The sequence below is a fragment of the Microcaecilia unicolor genome, chromosome 3 (assembly GCF_901765095.1).
Source record: "Microcaecilia unicolor chromosome 3, aMicUni1.1, whole genome shotgun sequence".
NCBI lineage: Eukaryota > Metazoa > Chordata > Amphibia > Gymnophiona > Siphonopidae > Microcaecilia > Microcaecilia unicolor.
In genome coordinates this window covers 502,574,354-502,597,559 of record NC_044033.1, presented here as the reverse complement: position 1 = coordinate 502,597,559, position 23,206 = coordinate 502,574,354, and the positions used below count along the sequence as shown (strand labels likewise).

The 23,206-nt window shown below is 45.5% G+C and overlaps 1 protein-coding gene across 1 annotated transcript in view; it reads right to left on the bottom strand.

Moving 5' to 3' along the window:
* Positions 1-3,861: 3,861 nt before the first annotated feature.
* BACH2 (BTB domain and CNC homolog 2) overlaps positions 3,862-23,206 on the bottom strand; it is a 522,926-nt gene continuing 503,581 nt past the window's right edge. Inside the window, exons 5-6 of the mRNA XM_030195639.1 lie at positions 15,437-15,643; positions 3,862-4,393 (exon numbers count right to left, since the gene is read on the bottom strand). Of these exons, the coding sequence (XP_030051499.1) occupies positions 3,920-4,393; positions 15,437-15,643 (681 nt within the window). The 3' untranslated portion in view covers positions 3,862-3,919. The remainder of the gene's footprint in view (positions 4,394-15,436; positions 15,644-23,206) is intronic.

Here is a 23,206-nt window from a genome sequence, read left to right as displayed (position 1 = left end):
TTTAAGGTTGTAGACGACAATTTATTTAAGGTTGTAAATGGCTATTATATACGCAGCTTGTCTGCGTGTATGAAGCCGTCTTTGGCATGCGCACAGCAGCCACGCATAATGCTTGGCTGCTCTGCACTGGCTTCCTCTCCTTAGTAAGGAAATCGTGTGCAAATGAGCTAACAGCGAGCAGCTCATTTGCATGCAATCTCCTTCATGCATGCACGTTCCTTTCCAAATCGCTAAGGGATCGGTAAGGGAAAGACTTTTTCCGTTCAGTTAGTGCATCAGTTAGTCCACTGCAGTGCCCCCTAGGGTGCCCGGTTGGTGTCCTGGCATGTCAGGGGGACCGGTGCACTAGGAAGTCTGGCTCCTCCAATGACTAAAGGGCTTGGATTTGATAGTTTTTGAGATGGGCGTCTTCAGTTTCCATTATGGCTGAAAAACCATCTCTAGGGTCGACCATCTCAACATTTAGATCGATCATCTCTAAGGTCGACCTAAATTTTGAGATTTGGGCATCCCCGACCGTATTATCGAAACAAAAGATGGACGCCCATCTTGTTTCGATAATACGGGTTTCCCCGCCCCTTCAAGGGGACGTCCTGCGAGGACTCCCTCAGGAAAACTTGGGCACCCTGTTCGATTATGCCCCTCTCTGTGATTCTTTGTTATAGATTTTCATATCAATTGTGACATTGAATAAAATGCTTGGAAAGCACTTAGCTTAAAATTCTTGTTCCCAACGGGGCTCTCCGTTTCACTTCCACACAAGCTTCTTCAGGGGACTAAGTATCAAACAACTCATATTTACTTTTTCAGTTTTGATGCTAGACTTCCATCATGGCGCTTAATGGCCGCATAACGACGACTTCTTCCGACTTTCCGATGGACGTAGGCACTAAGATTGTTCACTTGCTGCTATGGTCGGGAAATTTTAGGTCTTTTTCCTCCTTTTTATAAAATTTGTAACAGGATATATATTGGTTGCTATCCAATTTAAATGTGTAAGAACAGATACGTCTTCAGCTTGTGACACAGCTTGTTAATATGAGATATTTGCTGAAGTTTGCCTGGTTATTTTGTTGAGTAAAGTCAAAAGGTGGAGAATGGCATGTAAACATATGCCACAAAGCCATGTGCCCCTCTACCCCTACATGTTCAGAGAAGGCTGCCTTTTAAGAGTTAGCATAGATACACCTCTAGTGCTTTGGTGTTGACCATTCATGGCATCAAGGCGAGAGGACACAGAATGAAACTCTTGAGGTAGAGAGAGAGTTCCCTGCCTTTGTTGGGAAAGATCGCTGAACCCCCTCTTACATTCTGACTTGTTTCCACTGGTTTACTTGACTTGTTGAGATGGAAACTTAGGAAGAGTTTAAATACTGGCCTGGACCCGGGGAATACCTTCCAAGATGGACCGAAAAAAAATGGCAACTTTTCAAAGAATTTGCAGGCATTGATGTACTCGCGTTTCTACGCTGTTAAGGGCAATTCTATAAGTAGGAGTGTGCATCTTGGCACACATACGTGGCGCTTTAATTGGCACTTATACACACAAGTGAACTAGGTGCTACTGGATAAGGTAGTGCTTAAGTGCTCTAGTGTGTAACTGCCAAGAGGGCAAACATGTGGGTGGAGCATGTATTTATTTGTTACATTTATATCCCACATTTTTCCACCTATTTGTAGGCTCAATGTAGCTTACAGAGTACCGGAGAGGCGTTACAGGCTCCGGCGTAAACGAATACAAAGGGGCTTATTTTCAAAGCACTTAGACTTACAAAGTTGCGTGAGTAACCTACGGAACTCTGTAAGTCTAAGTGCTTTGAAAATAGGCCTCTTAAAGTGATGTTGTGGTAAGATAAAGCTCACGTGGCACAGCCACACTAGGGAATCGTACAATGGAAGAGTTGTGTTATGTCCATTACGTTCTTTAGTTTTGTTGTGTTGCAGAGATCAGGCATTTATGTTGGATCGGTAGGATATGTCTTTTTAAACAGGTTAGTGTTGCCAAACGACGTATGCAACTTATAGAATATTATAACAGAGTAACATACATAGTAGATGACGGCAGAAAAAGACCTGCATGGTCCATCCAGTCTGCCCAACAAGATAAACTCATATGTGTATACCTTACCTTGATTTGTTGCATGTGTTGCATGGTACCAGTGGCGTAGCTATGTGGGGCCAGGGGGGCCTGGGCCCTCTTAGATTTGGCCCTGGACCCCCCTGCCAACGACCCTCTCAACCCCCCCTCTCGCTGCCAAACCGCCATCGCCTACCTTTGCTGGCAGGGGACCTCAACCCACGCCAGCCAAGGTCCTCTTCTTCTCGCAAAAGGCTGCCTTCTGTTTCTGACGTCAGAAGGAAGCCTTTTGCGAGAAGAAGAGGACCTTGGCTGGCGGGGGTTGGGGGTCCCCTGCCAGCAAAGGCAGGCGACGGCGGGAGGAGGGGGTCGAGAGGGTCATCGGGGGGGGGGGGGCAAAGTTGGTGGCGGCGCCAGGGTCAGTGGCGCCGGGTTGGGGGGGGGGGCTAAAATGTGCCCCCTCACCTCAGGCTCTGGACCCCCCTCCCGCCGAAGTCTGGCTACACCCCTGCATGGTACACTTACACCAGCCACTGACCTAAATTAGGTCACCTAAATTTTGGGGCAGCAGTATTATGGCTTAGGTGTGCCTAAGTGACGTTATAGAGTTGGCACTAAGCGTGAACCAAAGAGCCACGATATAGAATTGCACTCGTTATCTTTTGGTGGAAGCAATGCTAGTACCTGATATTACGAAGCCCTCACCAGCTAAGGCACAGTTCTGGGCTTCAGGATTTTAGAGACCCCTTCCCCTAGCATCAAATAACCATATTGGTCCTTTTCCTGAGAGCAGAAAAGGAGTTCATGAAAGATATCTAGCCATATTTTTTGGATTCTGGCAAGGTGAAGATGTTCTTATACTGTTTTTGGCCTGAGTGGTTTCCCTATATCATAGCTTCTTGTGTTTTTTTCGTGCACAGGAACAAACAAAGTTCTGATCAGGCTCACAGTCCCACAGAAAGTTAAAAACTTCACTTTGTGGAAAATGGCTGGATTTAAAAATCGACTGCTCAGTGCAAGTGGCAACCTTGACCACGACTACAGTTATCTGCAAGGAAAAAAAAAAAAAAAAAAAAAAGGAATTCACCCCTGCTCAAATGGCACGGCCATGCCAAGATGCCCTGCAGAAGAAAAGAAAAAGCTAACAAGCTTTTCAACACTGAAACCGTTTAAGTAAGTACAAACCCATATGATACTTTTGAAAAACAGAAAACTAAGCGTATAAGTTCCCAAAATTAATCTTAGCATCAGCGCCAAAAACAAGAGGAATGTCGGAACTCATTTCTAGAGAAATGAAAGTTTCCAGTTTAGGATGAAAAAGTTGAGGGATGTGTGCCTTTTTGCATATGCAGTTTATATATATATATATATATATACACACACATATACATATATATATATATAAATGTATTTATAATATGTACAATTTAGCTATAAAACTTTGATGTGTATAGAAGCTGTCTTCATGAAAACTTGAACATTCAGAAGAAATTCCTGAGATAGGGTTTTGTGACAGAAGTCACTGAGAAGAAAAGCTGCTGTTCTGTCCTCAGAGGTGTTCTATGTCCATCCCTGTTAAGATTGAAAATTAGCATAGAAAACAAAAAACAAAAACAAAAACAGAACTCAAATAAAATAGACAGTGTTTCCACTGCACTGTTAAGTTTCCTTGCCCGATCAAGGGCATAGCACCATTGAGAAGATAACTCCTATTTTGCTGAAAGGAGGGGATACTTTAAAAGACAGTATTGCTGCTAAGACCGTTGTAGTGTGCACCGAATCCGCCCTTCCATCGCCACGGGGTGAGTGAAGAAACCAGTGGGAGGTCAGGTCGGAAGCCAGCTAGGTGTAATCTTTCCTTGGCTGTTCATCTGTCGTACATTTGTCGGTCATCTCCTGACAGAAGTCCACAGTCACCGTTTGGCCGCTCTGCTCAAAAGTAGGCCCCATTTCTGAGTAAGTACCATGGCCGGCTTCATCTGGCCCTGCCGTACAGTTCTCGACCACGCTGTTCGGTAGCCAGTGAGATCCGAGCTGCGTGCAGCCCTGGTCAGCGTGGCACTGCATGTTTTCTCCAACGCATTGAGATGTCCCCAGGTTCTGCTCGGCACCAGCCAGTGAAACACTGAGACTGGACGCTGTAGGCAGATCCAGCGGCCTGAGAACAGGGCAGTATCTGTGAAGGGCTTGTATCTGTTCAGGGCTCTGCATATCTCGACATACTTCCTGGGATAGACATGAGAAGTTATCTAAAAGTTCACCCATACATGCCTTCAGCTGGTTCCTTTCTGTAAGCAATTTTTCCTTTTCACATACCTGGAAGGCAAAATAAAAAACAAAAAAAAAAACAGGATTTGTTAGTACAGATATTGGGTGTGGGTAATTATCTTTTTCCTGCCTTAGTTTTCAGATTGAAGTTTAACATTTCTGACTCACAGTTGGGGAAAGGGACATGGAAAAGACCCTTTATCTGAGGGATTTGATCATCAGGAAAGCTGTTGGGAGAGAAAGGTCATGGTGCCAGATCGTACTCCTGATTCTGATTGAGGTGGAAATGTACTGCTGGGTTAACAAGCATTCTCTCTGTGTCAAGGATAAACTGATTTGTGCAACACTCTCTGTAGGAGAACTGAAATGGTTTATTGTACATATAAAACCATTCTTAATGTGTATCTATGTAACCTGCCTTGATGGCAATCCATTGGGAAAGGAGGGCTAAATATTATATTAAAATAATTTGTTTAAAGCTGCAGTTACTAAGATTCTCCTTTCCCTGCTCTATTGGAAAATTCACCTTCCTGGTACAACAGGACAAAAGTGTCCTTGTGTTCTACAGGGCGAAGCAAAAAAAAAAAAAAAAAACAACCCAAAAAGTAACTCCTAGAGCTTTTGCCATTTTCTCAGCAACCGCTTTGAATTTCAAAGAGAAATTTTATGTACTTATTTAATCATCATACTTATGCAATAATATTAACCAACATTTAGGGGTTCATATTCAAAAAGAGAAAAACGTCTCGAAAACAGCATAAAGTGGCACGTGGATGGTTTTTTTTTTCCTGAAAAACATCCAGATCACAGTTTTCTAAACTTGGATTTGAGATGCTTTTCTCTGTATTGTGCGCAAATCACAAGGGGGGGGGGGGGCATGTTGGGGGAGGGATTTGGGCGTTCCCAAAACGTGGACATTTTCTGCCATAATGGAACAAAAGCAAAAACATCCAGGGCTAAAAGTTAGACGTTTTCGTCTAGACCTGTTTCAATCACACCTAAGTCACAAAAAGTTGCCCTAAATGACCAGATAACCACTTACTCCTCCAGTGACCACTGACCCCTCCTACCCCCTAAAGATGTGAAAAAAGCAGTACATACCAGCCTCTATGACAGCTTCAGATGTTATGGCCAGTCCTATTAAAGCAACAAGCAGGTCCTTGGAGTAGCCTAGTGGTCAGTGCAAGTACACTGTAAAGAAAGGGAACCAGGCCCATATCCCGCTGTAACTATTACACTTGTGGTGGAACATGTGAGCCCTCCAAAACTCACTAAAAACCTACTGTACCCACATATAGGTGACACCTGTAGGCATAAGGGCTATTATAATGGTGTTCACTTGGGTACAGTAGGTTTTTGGTGGGTTTTAGAGGGCTCGCCATACAATATAAGGGGGAAACGGTAAGATGTGTACCTGGGACCTTTAATGTGAAGTCCACTGCAGTGCTTCCTAGGGTGCCCCACTGCTCTGCTGGGATGTCTGTGTGGCCAGGCTACAAAGAATGCTGGACCCCCATTACATTCTAATGGCTTGTTTTTGTGTGTTTTCCCCTTGGATGTTGTAAACCCCCTAGTGGTGGAGCGGGTAATTACAATAAGTAAAGAAATAAATATATAAGAATGTCAAATAGGGTTCCCAAATAAACTCCACGCAACCAAGGGATCTGACAAGAAAAATATTAAATATTTTATTAAATGGTAAAGTAAATAGAAACACTTGGATATGCTCCTTAAAGTTGGTACCAATTGTTAAAGTTTGCTAGTATTAAATAAAATTAGTGCAAGGCAAGGGCGTAGCTACGGGTGGGCCTAATCTCAGTTTAGGTCCACCCAGTTTTCCCTGTTCCTCCAATCAGTGCACAGCCAGCCTTTGAGTTCTGCCATAGCCACGTGCTTTTAGGCAGCCGACAGGAAAGAGCAGCTCTCCAGAATGCATCCATCTTTCTCTCCTTCCAGCATCGTGGCACCAGGTATCGCCCCCTCCCCCCGAGTCCTCCAATCCCCCGATCAGCGAGAAAGCAGTACACACGCTGCTTTAGATCTGCCCCCAGAAGCCTTTCTTTCTCCTTCAACTTCCTGTTCCCCTGTAGGCGGGAAGTTGTAGGAGAGAGAAGGGCTTCCAGGGACAGGTCTAAAGCAGTGTTTGTACCGCTTTCTCGATGAAGCTGCCGGCGACTCGAGGGATTGGAAGACTAGGGGGAGGGGATGATACCGGGCGGCATGGAGCTGGAGGGAGAGAAAGAACTGGAAGACTCCAGTGCTGTGGTGGCAGCAAGGTGGGGGGTGCTGGAAGGAGAGCGAGAGAGACGGGGGCGAGACCAGCCAGCAAAGGGTTAAAAAAATGAGTCCACCGGGGGAAGAGTAAGAGAGAGATGGAGAAGGAGCAGAAGATGGATGGGACTAGGGGGTGTGAGGGAAGGGAGAGGGAGCAGAAGCTGAATGGAACTATGTGGAGGAGAGAGAGGGAGCAGAAGATAGATGAGACCAGAAGGTGTGGGTGGAGGGAAGGAGAAGGAGCAGAAGAGGGATGTGGCAAGGGGTGTGGGGGGGAAGGGGAACAGAGCAGAAGATGAGTGGGACTTGGTGAATGAATGGGAAAGGAAGACAAGAGGAAAGAGAAGAAATGGAAAAGAATTTAGAAGACTGACACATGGAAAGTGGAGGAGAGTGGGACCAGCCCAATCAGAAAAATAAAGTGCTCAGACAACAAAGGTTACAAAGAAAAAAAAAATTGTATTTAATATTTTTTTTTTAAAGATTGAGATGTGCCTGCTTTGTGAAATGTACATTTTGTAAAAAAATTTTTTAGTTTTGTATTTTGCAGAGTACAGAAAAAAACCCCATTTCTGTTATTGCCCTGCTTATCATTTCTATAGAGACTGGCTTTCTTGGGTGGAGAGAAGGTGGGGGGGGGGGGGGGGTCTCCATTTCAGTTTTTGTCTGAATGGTGTTTTTTAATGTGTGAGTGTAATGTTGGTGGTGGGCTCTTCACTGTCTAGGAGAAAAAAAGGTATATTTCATCCTTTTTCCCTAGGCAGTGAAGAGCCCACCCCCACCAATAATGTTGGGTTTTGGAGTGGGGTTGGTCTCTGCAGTGCCCAGGTTTAAATTAAAAAACCCCATTTATATTTAATGTAGACAGGTTCCCGGGTGGGGGTGGCCTCTGCAGTGCCCAGGACATAAAAAAAAGTTTTTATATTTAACGCTGGTGTGCTTCAGGGTGGCGGAGTGGGAGATGCCAGATTATGGGGAGAGGTGGGGGTTAGGGTGGGGCTGATGCATAGCTATGGGATGGATGATGGGGAAGGGAAGGGCTGATGCTGGGCTATGGGTGGGGGGAGGGTAGGGAAGCAAAGTTTGAAGGATATCATTTCTGAAATTATACTGTAGGATCTTGTCATGTGTGTTGAGATGTTTGCCATTATAGTTTAAGATGTGGGACAGTGTAACTATATTTTAAAATATTGGTTTTTCCATATGTTGATGCTGGGCATACTACTTAGAAATTAATCATTAAGTGCATTCTAATGCTTTATTTTGTAGCAAGAAACACTACTCATACCTATATATACACAGTGCCCACCCATATTAGCTCTGGGCCCACCCAAAATGTTAGGTCTGGCTACGCCACTGGTGCAAGGTGTTAAATCCTTTGCGATACATTACAAAGACAAAAAGATGTTCAAAACTACAATTACAGTTACCAAGACTATGACCCCCACTTCTACAATAACATAAAACATCCCAAACATGTACACAACCCCAATTACTGTACTCAGATCTGATATATATATATATATATATATATATATATATATATATTTTTTTTTTTTTTCAATTTGTGTGCACACAATAATGTTACCGGTGTATCAAATCTTCGCTAGGATCGCTGCTCTCTTGCATTGGGTACCTTGGTCTTCTCCACATCCACATCTCTTTGGTTGGCGAGGTCAGCTCACTGGCTCATGAACTCCAGGATACCTACTTCTCTGACTCAAAGAACTCAAAAAACGAAAACCCTGACTCCCTGTGCTCGGTTAGCCCTAACCTCAATTAGTATTTTCTTTTCAAGGGACCTTGTGGGCTAACTAAATTCAAACAAAAAGGTAAGCAATGGAAATTCCTATCTAGCCCTCCTAAAACATGACTCCTTTTCTTTTATTTTGTTATACACCCTCTACTCAAAATGATGGACTGCTAAACTAAACCTTCTAAAGGCAGGCCCTTAACTGCAGGCACTCACAAGGCTTGAGGCTTAGGCTGGGCAGCTCCTTCCCCAGGGCAGGCTCGCTTAGGTGCGGACACTCAAACCAGCAGGCTTCTGTGCTGGATCCTCCTGAAGCAGAAACTCAAGCTGGCAGATACTCTAAAAACAGTTCCTTTGGAGTCTGGGCACTCAGTACGGGGGGGGGGGGGGGGTGTCTCTCTCTGTGGGGCTTCTTCCCTTTCCGGACAGGCCTTTACAGGACAGGCAACCACACAGCTGGCTTTCTCCTCTCTGGACAGACAAGCACACATATGGAGGGATGCGCTGGGTGGACTTCTCTGGGATTCAGGGTCCTTACTACGCTGCTCTCTATTCAGCTCTGCGCTGCTCCCAACGCGTCCCAGCTCCCCAGTGCGGTCCCTCTTCCTCCTCTGCTTCTTTCTCTCTGCCTGCGGAATGGCCTCTGTGGCTATTGCTACAGCTCCTCTTCTTGGCCCCAGCTCTCCTGTTCTCCTGCAGCTTGGCTCCTCTTCTGCCCCCGGCTCGCTCTAGAACCCCTTCTCCTCCTCCTCTGTTCCTGTCTGCTTTGATGCCCTGCCCCTTGCAGGACTCGCCAGTTCTCTCTCTTCATCTGGGGCTCCTCAGTGGGTCCTTCTCTTCAAGCCTGCAGCTCACTCCTGCTTGGACTTGATCTTCTTCTCCTCCAGCCTGTCTGTAGCTGCCTCTCTTGCCTGAGCTTGACCTTCTCTGCCCCTGCTTGCTGTACACTCCTGCCTGGATCTGATCTTCTGCTCTCAGAGCATGCTTGCAGCCTCCTCTCTTTGCCTGGGCTTGCCTTTCTCCTTCCCCCTTCCCCCCAGGTTGCCTCTGGGCTTGCTAATCTTTTTCTTGCTGTTCCACCCCCTCCTGTCCCCTGGATTGGCTTGAAATTTGCACCAATCAATGGGTCTGGCCGCCTCCTGCCACCTCATTGGTCCAAATTCATGCCCTTTAGCAGATCCTGGCTCCTACTGGCCACCTTCCACACTGCTCCTCAGGCTCCCAGCTCTCTCTGGGGCCTCAGACAGCCAGTCAGGAGCCTGGTAACAGACTGCACTGCACATCCCCCCACAGTTACAACAAACTCATAAAATTTAAACACACCTCTGGAATCTATGGGCAGTGCACCTGAGTTCTTAGTTTTATAACAGTGCTGGAGCATTTCAAACACTTTTAAGCATTTTAAGTAAAAGGTGTCAGTGCTGTTTCTGGGCTGCCCTGAGCCCTCTGTACCTCCCTGTCCTCTGCTAGATGCCCCTCTCTCTAGGAAAGGGGGGGTTGGATGTTTTTCTGGTTTGAAAATGACCATGTTTGCTACTGGATTTTTGGACGTTTTCCCCAAAATGTCCAAAGTCAGATTTAGACATCATATCGAAAATGTCTCTCCACATTATCTTAAGCTATATTGATGTTACTGGAATTTTAACATTAAAAATGTTTGAGCTAAAACACAGTAAAATAATGTCATTGAAACGATACAATTAACAATGGGGCCCTTTCACTAAGCCGCGTTAAGCGTCTACACGTGCCCAACGCACGCCAAAATGGAGTTACCGCCCGGCTATAGCATGGTGTTTATATGGGACATGCAGGATATGAACCATAAAATGACTTTGCCACAGTAACTGAGAATTATGAGCACAGCTATGCCTCTGTGAACAGGCTACGAACAGGTTAAGAATCACTGAGAAGCTAAATCATAAGAAATTATACCGAATGTGAGTCTCATGTCAGCTTGCTCCTTCTGTTGGAGACACAGGCAGATATGGAGTCATAACAAAGACATGTGTGGCAAGAGAATACTATAATGTAAGAGGGAAAATTTGCTGTTGACCACGGAAGCAGATAATGAAGGAGACATAACTTTAGTTGCTGGGAAGATGGTTTTTGCAAAGTAGGATAACCTTACTGACCTTAAGTATTATAAACAAATATGTTATGAAGAACTTTGCTTCTGTAAAGATAGAATTTGCTAGAATGGGCTGGAATATGAGAGAAATGCTGACTTTGTACTTCTAATACTAGTCTATGAGAGAAAAGAGTATAAAAGGACAATTATGGAGAAAGGCAACCAGAGAGCTAATGTCAGAGGTCATGTTTGTGTCTTGGCTGCTGTCTCATATGAGAATTAATTAATTATATTATGTAGTCTAATTGTATTCCTGATTCCCCCTCAAGTACTCCCTTCTGTAGATAAATTTCTCTTATCCGTTCCTTTTATCTCGCTGCACCTCACGCCTGGAATAGTCTTCCCGAGTCTGTACGTCTAGCCCCGTCTTTAGCCATTTTCAAGTCCAAACTCAAATCCCACCTCTTTACCACTGCTTTTGACTCCTAACCAGTGCTTTTTTTGTAGAAAAAAAGGTGCCGGTACTCATTATGGGCGGGGTCACCACACATGGCTCCACCCCTATGATAGCCACACCCACATTAACCACACCCCCTATACCAGCCATGGCGCATATAAACAGACATCATTGAAAATATTACAGTACTATAGGAGAAAAAAATAACGTGATTTTTTTTCATTATAAATAATCTCTGTAAGCTCTTACAGCTCCAGTATACCCAGTGCAAAATAAGACAGCCAATGTAAATTCTCAAATTGGACATATTACAAACACTAAAATGAAAATAAAATGATTTTTTTCTACCTTTGTTGTCTGGTGACTGTTTTTCTTTCCATATTGGTCCCAGTCTGTGATTCTCCTTTCTTTGTTTTCGCTTAACTCTTCTGTGCCATTTGTCATTTTGTCTCCTTTTTCATTGCTTTCTTCAATATTTTTCAGGCTCTCTCTCTGACCAGATTTAATTCATTCTTACTATCCATTCTTTAATTTCCTTCATCTACCTGTGGCTTTTCATCTTTTCCTCACCCTTATTCTCCCCATGCCCCTTCCTCTTATTCTCCAGTCTTTCTCTATTCCCCTTTTCCATCCAGCAGCTCTGCTTTCTCTCCCCATCCTTCCAGTGTCTCCCCTATTTCTTTCTGCATTCTTCCATCCAGCGTCTTCCCTCTTTCTCTCCCTATCCTTCCGTTTTCCCTCTCTCTCTCCCCATCCTTCCATCTGTTTTCCCTCTCTTTCCCCATCCTTCCATCTGTTTTTCCCTCTCTCCCCAATCCTTCCATCTGTGTTTTTCCCTCTCTCTCCCCATCCTTCCATCTGTTTTCCCTCTCTCTTTCCCCATCCTTCCATCTGTTTTCCCCTCTCTCTCCCCAATCCTTACATCTGTGTTTTTCCCTCTCTCTCCCCATCCTTCCATCTGTTTTTCCCCTCTCTCCCCAATCCTTCCATCTGTTTTTCCCTCTCTCTCCCCATCCTTCCCTCTGTTGGTTTCCCTCTCTCTCCCCAATCCTTCCCTCTGTTGGTTTCCCTCTTTCTCTCTCTCCCCAATCCTTCCCTCTGTTGGTTTCCCTCTTTCTCTCTCTCCCCAATCCTTCCCTCTGTTGGATTCCCTCTCCCTGCCAAGTTTCCCGCGAACGGCGCGAAGTCGCGACGCACGCGGCACCAGCCCCTATTTCCGGCCGCTGCTGCTTCTCCTGTTGAGCAGCAGCGGCCGCTACACAAAGAAAAAGAAGATTAAAAAAAAAATTGAAACCTGGCTGAAACGCGGCACCCCGGCACTGTAGACAGCAATTAGGCATTGGCTGTTGCCCCGCAGCCGCTCCTCCTCTTGCCTCTACGTCACTGCCCCTGGAGGAAAACCCCGGAGGAGCGTAGTGACGTAGAGGCAAGAGGAGGAGCGGCTGCGGGGCAACAGCCAATGCCTAATGGCTGTCTACAGTGCCGGGGTGCCGCGTTTCAGCCAGGTTTGAAGTTTTTTTAAAAAATCTTTTTCTTTGTGTAGCGGCCGCTGCTGCTCAACAGGAGAAGCAGCAGCGGCCGGAAATGGGGGCTGGCACTACGTGGGGGACATGGACGCACGGGGCGGGGGGAGCAAAAAAAAAAGGTGCCGGTACGCCGTACCGTTGCGTACCGGCACAAAAAAAGCACTGCTCCTAACTCACTTACCCTGTCCTTTTTCCTCACCTCTTTATTCCCTTACCCTTAATTGTTCTGTCCGTTTACCTGTCTTATCTAGATTGTAAGCTCTTTGAGCAGGGACTGTCTTTTGTGTATGGTGTACAGCGCTGTGTATGCCTTGTAGCGCTATAGCAATGATAAGTAGTAGTAGTAATAGAGTAGCCTAGTGGTTAGTGCGGTGGACTTTGATCCTGGGGAACTGAGTTCAATTCCCACTTCAGCTCCCTGTGATTCTGGGCAAGTCACTTAACCCTCCATTGTACAAAATAAGTACCTGACTATATGTAAATCACTTTGAATGTAGTTGCAAAAACCTCAGATAGGCAGTATATGAAGTCCCATTTCCCTTTTCCCTAATAAACAATTATTGATTATTCTCATATTATTATTATAGCCTTCTGTGTCTTTCTGTCTCTCCACCTGGTGGTGTTAGGACCATATTCTCTGGAGTGCTGGACATTCCAGCTTGCAGGTAAATAGTACCTTTATACCTGGGAGAGGGCAGAAAGATAAACAATGGCTCTTATGGTAATTTCATTTTTGGCGCGTATCAGACACGCGCCAAGTGGCACTTGACGTGCGTAGGTCATTACCGCCCAGTTACCGTGTGAGTTTTTACCGCTAGGTCAACGGCTGGCGGTAAGGTCTCAGACCCAAAATGGACGTGTAGCAATTTTCATTTTACCGCACGTCCATTTTCGGCAAAAATGTGAAAAAAAGGTATTTTTTTACAGGTGTGCTGAAAAATGATTCTGCGCGTCTATGCTACAGCAGGCCATTTTTCAGCGCGCCTTTATAAAAGGACCCTCGAAGTGTCAGAATTTTTCAGTCACTGTGAATGCTCAAAGTGTCCACCCCCAGCTTTAACACAGGCCTTCAGTGGCTTTGGGAAGTTCTTAACAGCCTTGTCGATCGGTCTCCGTGGTAGGCTGTCCCAGATCATCTGCAGAACTTTCTTGAGTTTGGCGATTGTTTGTGGCTTGGGTGGAGCCTGTGATAAGCCTCCAACATTGCTCCCCAGATAAAAGTCTATGTCACTATAATGTCATTAACAGTAAGCTGGTACCCCGTTTTTTTTCTCTCCAAATAATGGTAGTTTTATAGCGGAAACATTTTTGAATGTGCAAAAATCGCTGGGTGGTCACGCTAAAAAGTCCACAACTTTGCCGTGTTTAAAGATAATCTCATTCTACTAGCACATAAACGTAAATAGTAACAGCAAATAAAGCTGTAAAATTTCACGTTGAAATTCAAAGCGGGTGCTGAGAAAATAGCAAAAACCAAACAAACCACACACTAGGGGGTTACCTTTTTTGGCCTCACCCTGTACACTGGGTAATAAGACCTTTAGTCGCATCTTTACCATAAGCTGCCAATCATTTTCACCTCTATGATGAGAATATTATGGGGGGGGGGGGGGCTGGAGATTTCACAGGAAATTTATTATTCCCAATGGATGGAAAGAACAAGGCCCTTAATTTTCGAAGCATTACCAAGTGGAACCCGTAGCATTTAAATGACTGGAGAGGCCATTTCAAAACAGGGGCCATTCACACGTGGGGAAGCTCAGTACAAGAGGGTGTGGGGAGCGTAGGCAGAGGGAGAGATCTGGGTGGGAAATCCACAACTGTAATAAGAAACACAGGCATCAGAATGTACAGAGGCCCGGAGGTATTTCTAAATGCCTGCTATAGGTTGTCTGGGACCCCCAGGATGCCTGCTATCCACCCCCCTTGGAAGAAGGCAGCAACCTTTTTGTTTCATGTTTCCTTTCTTGTCAGTGAGTGAGCCAATCAGTGCTTACACACTGAGAGGAAGGGAGACATTTTACTTTTCAAGGCAATGAGCACTGTATTTTTTTTCTGCCAACACATACTTTTTAACATGGTGGTAATTTGAATGCTATTTGCTTACTGCATTGCAGAGCTAACATTTTGTGTTAGGCTTGCATTAGGAACTTGTGCGCACAGCTCTAATACAAGATTACTGCATTAGCTCCCTGCCATTCTGTAACCAGGAAAACTGTGCCTAATTGACTACAAATCCCAGGAGGCCTTTCTCTTCCCATCTCCCCTTGCCTGATTCAGAAAGAAAGAAGTATTTGGACTGCTGCTACCGTGAACTCACACTGAAGTCTGCCAATGCCTTAAAGCTTGGTTCCTCACATCTTCTGGGGACAGGAAGGAAGTGGGCTGTGGCTGATGCTGTAGGTTGGGGAAGCTAGGGCTGCAAAATTGTGTTTTGGGTAATTAAGTGGCATCTATCCAAAAAGCTATTAACATTTTTATTTTTTTTGCAACAAGAATACACCAATAAAACCCTATGGGGCCCTTTTACTAAGCCGCAGTAAAAAGTGACATGCGACAGTGTAGGCATGCGCTGGGCCAGTTTTTACTGCGTCTGCAAAAAAGTAAATGTGACGGGAAAAGAGCATGCGGTAAAACTGAAACCAGTGCGCGTCTAAAACCGGCCTCAGCCCTTAACATCACCCATTGATCTAGCAGTAAGGGCTCACACATTACATGCGCAATGACCGGTCGGCACGCGCCAAGTGCCGATTACCGCCGAAAACGGTGTGCGTGGGAGGAAATAAATGAATAATTCTTCCAGGCGTTATGGGCGCTCGCAAAAATCTGAAATTACTGCCAGAAGGGCGTGCTGGCCTGGCGGTAGTCTCATTTGGGCACGCTGCACGCGCGTAGAGCCTACCACGGTTTAGTAAAACAGGGTCCCTTAGTGCCTTTAGACGCCAAAATCTTAAATCCAGCCATGTCACTATCATTTAGGGATACCGCCAGCCAGGGAAGAGGAGGCGCTCACCAGTTTGCGGATTTCACATTCTAAGTTCTGAATACAGTCCAGTTTCCTCTTGCGGCAGCGTTGCGCTGCGATCCTATTTTTGCTGCGCCGGCGCACGTCATGGATAAACTCCAGCTGTTCTGAGGTTAGTTTGTGCATCTTTATCATCATCTGGAAATCATTCCTTGGAAGATCTGTGATTTGATCAACGGGAAAGGGAAGTTTGACCTATAAAAAATAGACAGAAAAAAGATATATATATCATTTTGGCAAAGAAATGTTTTTGTGGTGGCAAAATCAGTTGCTTCAAGGTATTTCTAAATTCCAAATAAGTTTAAGAAATCAAATTTCAGTATTGCAAACAGTCTTTTTTTTAATTTGTAAATTTAATTGAAACAAAAATATACATCAACACCAACGGGAGGAACCCAACTCTCCCCAAGCATTACCATATTATAATTTACAATCAATCAGAAAATTATACAACATCCCTTTTCCCCCTATTTTCTCCCAGTATTTCCCCCCAATCCCATTCCCTCCTCCCCAAAACCCTCCCATCCCCCCTCCCCCACCCTTTTTACCTCCCCCCCCTTACCCCATTCCCTCTTTCACCCCTCTCCTTTATTGCAAACAGTCTTATCTGATTTGCTAGTAGTGTAGATGCATGTTTTGGGCGCGCACAGAATTATTTTTCAGCGCACCTACAAAAAAATGCCTTTTTTTTTTTGCCGAAAACGGACATGCGGCAAAATGAAAATTGCCGCGCGTCCATTTCGGGTCTGAGATCTTTATCGCCAGCCATTGACCTAGCGGTAAAGAATCCGGGTGGTAATGACCTACGCACGTCAAATGCCACTTGGGGGCGCATCCGTTACGCGCGCCTGAAAATAATAAATATTTTTCAGACACGCGTAGCGGACGTGCGCCAAAAATGAAATTACCGCGAGAGCCACGCGGTAGTCGAGCGGTAACTCTATTTTGGTGCACACTGGGCGTGCGTAGACGCTTACGCGGCTTAGTAAAAGGGCCCCTTTGGTTTTTTTTTGCGCATTTTCTGAAGACACAATGAAAGGCCACCATTTGAAAAGATCAGTTCTGGTGTGTCTGGGGGAGACAAATGGGGAACAGAGCACAGTTCTTACCATGAAGGCATCACCCAAGTGGGTTGTGACCATGGAAGGAGTTTTACTCCTTGATGTTTTAGTTCAGTTTTACAGATTGTAAGCCCAAAACCTACACGTATCACAGATTGGAAGCTTAACCTCTTGAAATCTGCATTCTAGGCAGGGGGTTAGACCTTTCATTGGTTATTCAATAAGGTACAGAAGCCCAGCGGCGTACCAAGGGTGGGGCGGTGGGGGCGGTCCGCCCGGGTGCAGCCAACCTAGGATCGTCACTGCAGAAGCCGTCAAGAACACATGGGCCCCATCGTCAGATTTAAGAATTTGGGGGCCCTTTCACGAAGTAGCAGTAAGTCCAATGTGGCCTTACCGCTCGCTAAAAGGGCACTACCACCAGGTTACTGCAGCAGCCCGGTGAGTGTTCCCTCCCCCAGTGCGTGCCATTTCCCGCGCTGCAAAAATATTTCAATTTTTGTAGCGCCGGCGTGTACCCAGCGGTAATTGGGAAGTGCCGCACACTGCCCGGTTACCACCGGGTTAGCGCGGGAGCCCTTACCTCCACCTCAACGGGTGGCAGTAAGTGCTCCCCCCTGAAATGGCCACGCGGCAAGTGCTTCACTTGCCGCAGGGCCATTTCTTGAACCCCTCCCCCCAAAGACCTGCCTTTTTCCCCCTGCGCCGATGGCAGAACAGACCCCTTTTCGCCGCAACTTCGTAAAAGGACCCCTTGGTTTCCGGAGCTCCTGGTTACTCCTTACATTAAAATGTCAAAAAGCATATGGGAACAGACTTAAAGATCTCAATGTGTATACTTTGTAAGAAAGGCGAGAGAGAGGAGATGTAATAGAGACATTTAAATACCTATGTGGCAAAAATGCACAGAAGCAGTGGCGTTCCGAGGGGCGCTGACACCCTGGGCGGATCGCCGATGCGCCCTCCCCCCCCCAGGTGCAGCGCCCCCCCCCATGCAGCGCGACCCCCCCCGGCGAAGGGACCCCCCCCACCCTGGCGAAAGACCCCCCCGGGTGCATGCCGCTGGGGGGGGGTGCCGCGCGCCAGTCAGCGTCATTCGTTTCCATGCTCCCTCTGCCCCGGAAGATTACTTCCTGTTCCGGGGCAGAGGGAGCATGGAAACGAACGACGCTGACCGGCGCGTGGCACCCCCCCAGCGGCGTGCACCCAGGGCAGACCCCCCCCCTTGGTACGCCACTGCACAGGAGACAAGTCTCTTTCAATTGAAAGGAAGCTCTGGAATGAGGGGGCAAAGGATGAAGGTGAAAGGGGACAGACTCAGAAGTAACCTGAGGAAATACTTCTTCACGGAAAGGGCAGTGAATTCGCAGAACATCCCCCCCCCCCCGGAGGAAGTGGTGGAGATGAAAACTGTATCTGAATTCAAGGGAGCTTGGGACAAGTGCACAGGATCTCTAAGGGAGTGAAAGGGAGAGTAGAAGGCATGGATGGGCAGACTGGATAGGCCATATGGTCTTTATCTGCCTATAGTTTCTATATTTCTAATTACTATTACTACTAATTTCTGTAGAGCTACTAGACATACATAGCACTGTACACAAAGACGTAAGTCCCTACTCTACGGAGCTTACAATCTATTTGAGACAGACAAACAGGACAAATAACGGATCAGGTAATTATTTATTGTGAGAATGATTAAAACAGACACTGGTACTGAATAGGTGAGTACTACTACTACTACTTAACATTTCTAGAGCGCTACTAGGGTTACGCAGTGCTGTACAGTTTGACAAAGGCCAGTCCTTGCTCAAAGGAGCTTACAATCTAAAGGACAAAATGTCAAGTTGGGGCAGTCTAGATTTCCTGAATAGAGGTGTAGTGGTTAGGTGCCGAAGGCGACATTGAAGAGGTGGGCTTTGAGCAAGGATTTGAAGATGGGCAGGGAAGGGGGCCTGGCGAACGGGCTCAGGGAGTTTATTCCAAGCATGGGGTGAGGCGAGGCAGAAAGGGCGGAGCCTGGAGTTGGCGGTGGTGGAGAAGGGTACTGAGAGGAGGGATTTGTCTTGAGAGTAGGGGGTTAAGAGTTAGAGGCAGCCTAAAAAACAAATATGTTTTCAACGCACATATTCTATCTGGATAGAAAACTAACTATGAGCCCTCAACGTTACATCCATTTCTGGAAAAGAAAGGTCTCTTAAGTATAACTCATTGTTTGGTGTTACCATGCCCTAACTATTGTAACTTGTTATACTAGGGCTTGTCAAAAAAAATTAAAAAATAAAATGCTTAGAGCTCTTGAAAAAGATGATGCATGAGTTATTACGGGCAAAAAAAATATCTGGCCATGTATCACCTTCGCCGAATGAGCTCCATTGGTTACCAACAGAATTTACATTACTATTTAAAGCCCTTTATTTAATGAAAAAAACACTGGTGACAGGAACACCCCAATATTTGACTTGTTTTTTTTAATGTGTTATGTCCCAAATCAATAATTTTGGTCTTTGCAACAAGCTCTTTTGCAAATTCTGGATCATTCAGATATTGAGGATATGCATTCGTTGGTGATACGTATGTAATTTACTGTGTTCCACCCAGGCTCCGCCCATGTGTACGGCCCCTTGCAAAAACACATGATGTAAGTTAAGTGCGTATTTACAGAATAGTGAATTTTGGAATTTAGGCACATATATATACACTCACAAAAGCCATTATTCTAAAGCTTACATTTCTGCATGTGATACATACTCCGCCCTTTCTGCCTCGCCTCACCCCATGCTTGGAACAAACTCCCTGAGCCCATACGCCAGGCCCCCTCCCTACCCATCTTCAAATCATTGCTCAAAGCCCACCTCTTCAATGTCGCTTTCGGCACCTAATCACAACACTTCTACTCAGGAAATCTAGACTACCCCAACTTGACATTTCGTCCTTAGATTGTAAGCTCTTCTGAGCAGGGACCGTCCTTAATTACTAATTTGTACAGCGCTGCGTAACCCTAGTAGCGTTCTAGAAATGTTAAGTAGTAGTAGTAGTAATTGCTAGTACCTATGTTACAGGACTGCCCCCTGTGAAATCTCGAGTATGATTATTATTATTAGCATTTGTATAGCGCTACCAGATGCACGCAGCACTGAACACCTGATACAAAGAGACAGTCCCTGCTCAAAAGAGCTTACAATCTAAATAATACAGACAGACAAGACAGTTACGGGTGAGGGAAGTAATGGGTGAGAAGGAAGGAAGGGACAAGGGGAGGGCAATTGAGTAGTGGCTAGGAGCTAAAAAGCAGCAGTGAAAAGGTGATGCCTGCCAAGCTCCTTGAGACTGAAAAATTAGACAAGTATTTTGCAGTCACCTCAACAGGTGTAAAGTTCTGGATGGTACATGTAGGGTGAACGATGTTTCTGAGATGTATGTTTTATACAATCATATCATCAAAGCTACGATGGTTGTGAGTAAAAGGTTCAAAGCATTAGTCATTACAGATAAAGATTATCATGACTTGCAATCTACACTAACCCACTAGGGGGCACAAAGTATCTATGATATTACACCAAATGCATGACTAATCTCTGCTTCATAGGGAACAAAGTGTGCTTAGCAGTAACAGAGACCAGTGATGACAGTGCATGGTGACTTTCATTCTCCAAGCGCAGTGACTTGGGTAATATTTACATAAAAACGTCCAGACATAAAACTGTGAACAAGTGGAGGTGAAAACCATGGCCACTCAGCAGAAGAGAATGCAAAGTCCAGAACACACGGCCGTGGAACTCAGAAGAACCCAGTGACCTCACAACCAGCGTCCAGTGCCTACCCATACAAAAACACTAAATCAAAGGACATTTCCTAGCAGGAATAAAATAGGAAAACAGTATACATCCATGTGGGAGCCCTGAGCAATGATCTGATACAGATAAAGCACAATTCTATAATCTAGATCAGCAGTTCTCCACCTTTCTTCTGATGTGACACACCTGACAGATAATGCTCACATGTGTGACACAATGAGCATCAGAACGTGCAGTCGAACGAAGAAAAAAACACCCTATATATAATTTCATTGATTCTAACAAATGGTACAAGGGTATTACAGATGCAATGGTGGCAGTGATGCGGGGGGGGGGGTATGAGGGATGAGCTGGTTAAAGTAGGGACGCTAGTACACTCCTATCACTATCCTTTTCCCCTTTACACATCTAGAGGAGTGTGGTAGCCGTCCTGTTAGAATATCGATGATATGCTTTGATGTCCCCATGCATACCTCCTACCCACCCCCATCCTCCCACCCTGTCAGACTGTCATAGTAATGCTTGAAAGTTTTCACTTATATACACTGTCAGCTAGCACATTTGCTTATTTCCGATCTGAGGAAGAAGGGCAACTTTCGAAAGCTAATCAAGAAATGTATTAAGTTATGTCCAATAAAAAAGGTATCATCTTATTTTCTTTTCCATGTTTTATTTTGTTTGATTTCTATTGATACCCTTTACACATGGAATTTCAATCCATAGCGATTCCATAGGAGTGACACGGGCTGCACATACTGCAGCAGGACAGGTTTATCCACTTCTACCCTAGCTGACATAATATTTAACCATCTCTCTGACCTCATGTGCAACTTTCTTTAAATTAGTCACCTTACTTTCTAACTCTTCCAACTCTCTTACCTATCTATATGTTCCATCTTTGTTATACCCTTCACTATCAATTAAAATGTTCTAATATGTATTGTGTTGACACTGTTAGTATACTATGCCATACTTTGTATTATTATTTGAATATTTTTACTACTGTAATTGCCTATTGCTCATGTTTCAGTTATTCTTACTGTACACCGCCTTGAGTGAATTCCTTCAAAAAGGCGGTAAATAAACCCTAATAAATAAATAAAACTTAGCCGGTTATGTTCTTAGCAACCGAAAATAAACCGGATATTCAATGCCGGTGATCGGAAATAGCCTGCCATTAAGTATCTGGGCTCAGCACTGACTGCGGGAGGCGGCCCCAGGCTACCTCCCGCGGTCTGAATATCAGGCTCATGGTTATTAAGGGAAACACAAGCTTGCTATCACATTTCTGATCTAGATGCGTTGTATTTGTGCAACTCGTCCACGTATAAAGGCAGAGAATACCAGCATTTACAGAGGTTAGTGCCAGCATGGCGTGTTAGTGCCAGGGGCGTAGCCAGACCTCGGCGGGAGGGGGGGCCAGAGCCCAAGGTGGGGGGGCACATTTTAGCCTGCCAACCCTCCCCCACCACTTTCGAACCCCCACCCCTGCGGCGGCGGTGGGGGTTCGAAAGTGGCAGGGGAGGGTCGGCGGGGGGTTCGAACGTGGAGGGGGCCAGGACTAAATCTGTGGGGGCCCATGCCCCCGTGGCCCCACCTAGCTACGCCCCTGGATAGTGCTATTCTCTAATGGCATATGTAATTTACGCGATGGCTCCCTTGGGTCCCACAGACTCAGCAGTTCATGTTTTCAGTGGTTAGTTATCCGGGATACTGATAAAACCTCGGGGGCTACCTGCATTTATCATAATCTACCTTGACACGGGCAAGTAGCTCTACAGGGACTGAAGACGAATTTGTCTACTGTTATTAAACCTGCTGACAAAAGTGGGTCAGTGGCCAAAGTCTTCTCCAGCGTTCGCTGATCTGTTTCTGTGAGTCCTGACTCCTAACGTCCTGCACGTGTACACTCAGGACGTCAGGACTCACAGAAACAGATCAGCGAATGTGCCGGAGACTGGCGCTGAAGAAGACTTTGGCTGGCGGGGGTTGGGGACCCCCACCAGCAAAGGTACCTGGCGGGGTCGAAAGTAGAGGGGGCCAGGGCTAAATCTGTGGGGGCCCATGCCCCCGTGGCCCCACCTAGCTACGCCCCTGTCAGGTACTGTTAGAGGATAGGATCCTACTGTGCCCAGTTGCCCCCACGATGCCCTGTAAAATAACGTCTTCAAACCCTTGTACATTTTTTTCACATTCAGCTGTCTAAAAAAAACAATTCAGAATGCATGAAAACAAGAGTTTGCTTCCTTAATCTTCACAGCATGAAAGACCACAAAACTCTTTTGGTCATGGTAAACACAAAATTAGCTGCTTTTCCAAAATTTGCTTTAACAAAGCCCGTAATAAATTAAATTGAGCCTGCCTGTGCCAGCCACAGTTGGTGAGCTGATCTGAATACTCCTGGATGAAGACTCACAACATTTCTGGAGTATAAGGTGAATTTCTAGCAAAAAAAGGTTATCAATAGAAATCAAACAAAATATTTTGTTTGATTTCTATTGATAACCTTAAGAGTGGACTAACACGGCTACCACACTCCTCTACTAGCAAAAAAAAAAAAATCTAAAAATGCTGAAGACAGAGGCGCTGAAAGAACCGTGGCGTAAAGTGCGTCAAGGCTGTAACAAAGTTTCTGTGTCTTTGACGATCCCTAAGGGCACTGTCACACCCATTATACTATGTTGAAACAGTTCACCATCACCAAGCCACTGCTGCGTTCAGGCTGTTGGAGTCCATCCAAAGTTAATAGCCTGGTTTAAGGACACTGCTGAGGATGGCATGGTGCAGCTGGCGTGTAGTCTATCGAGGAAAAACTCATTGGGACCCGGAAATTCAATGCTGGGCTGTATCAGGCGACCGGCATTGAATTTTCGGGGTCTTTTTTTTGGCTGCTATGAACATAG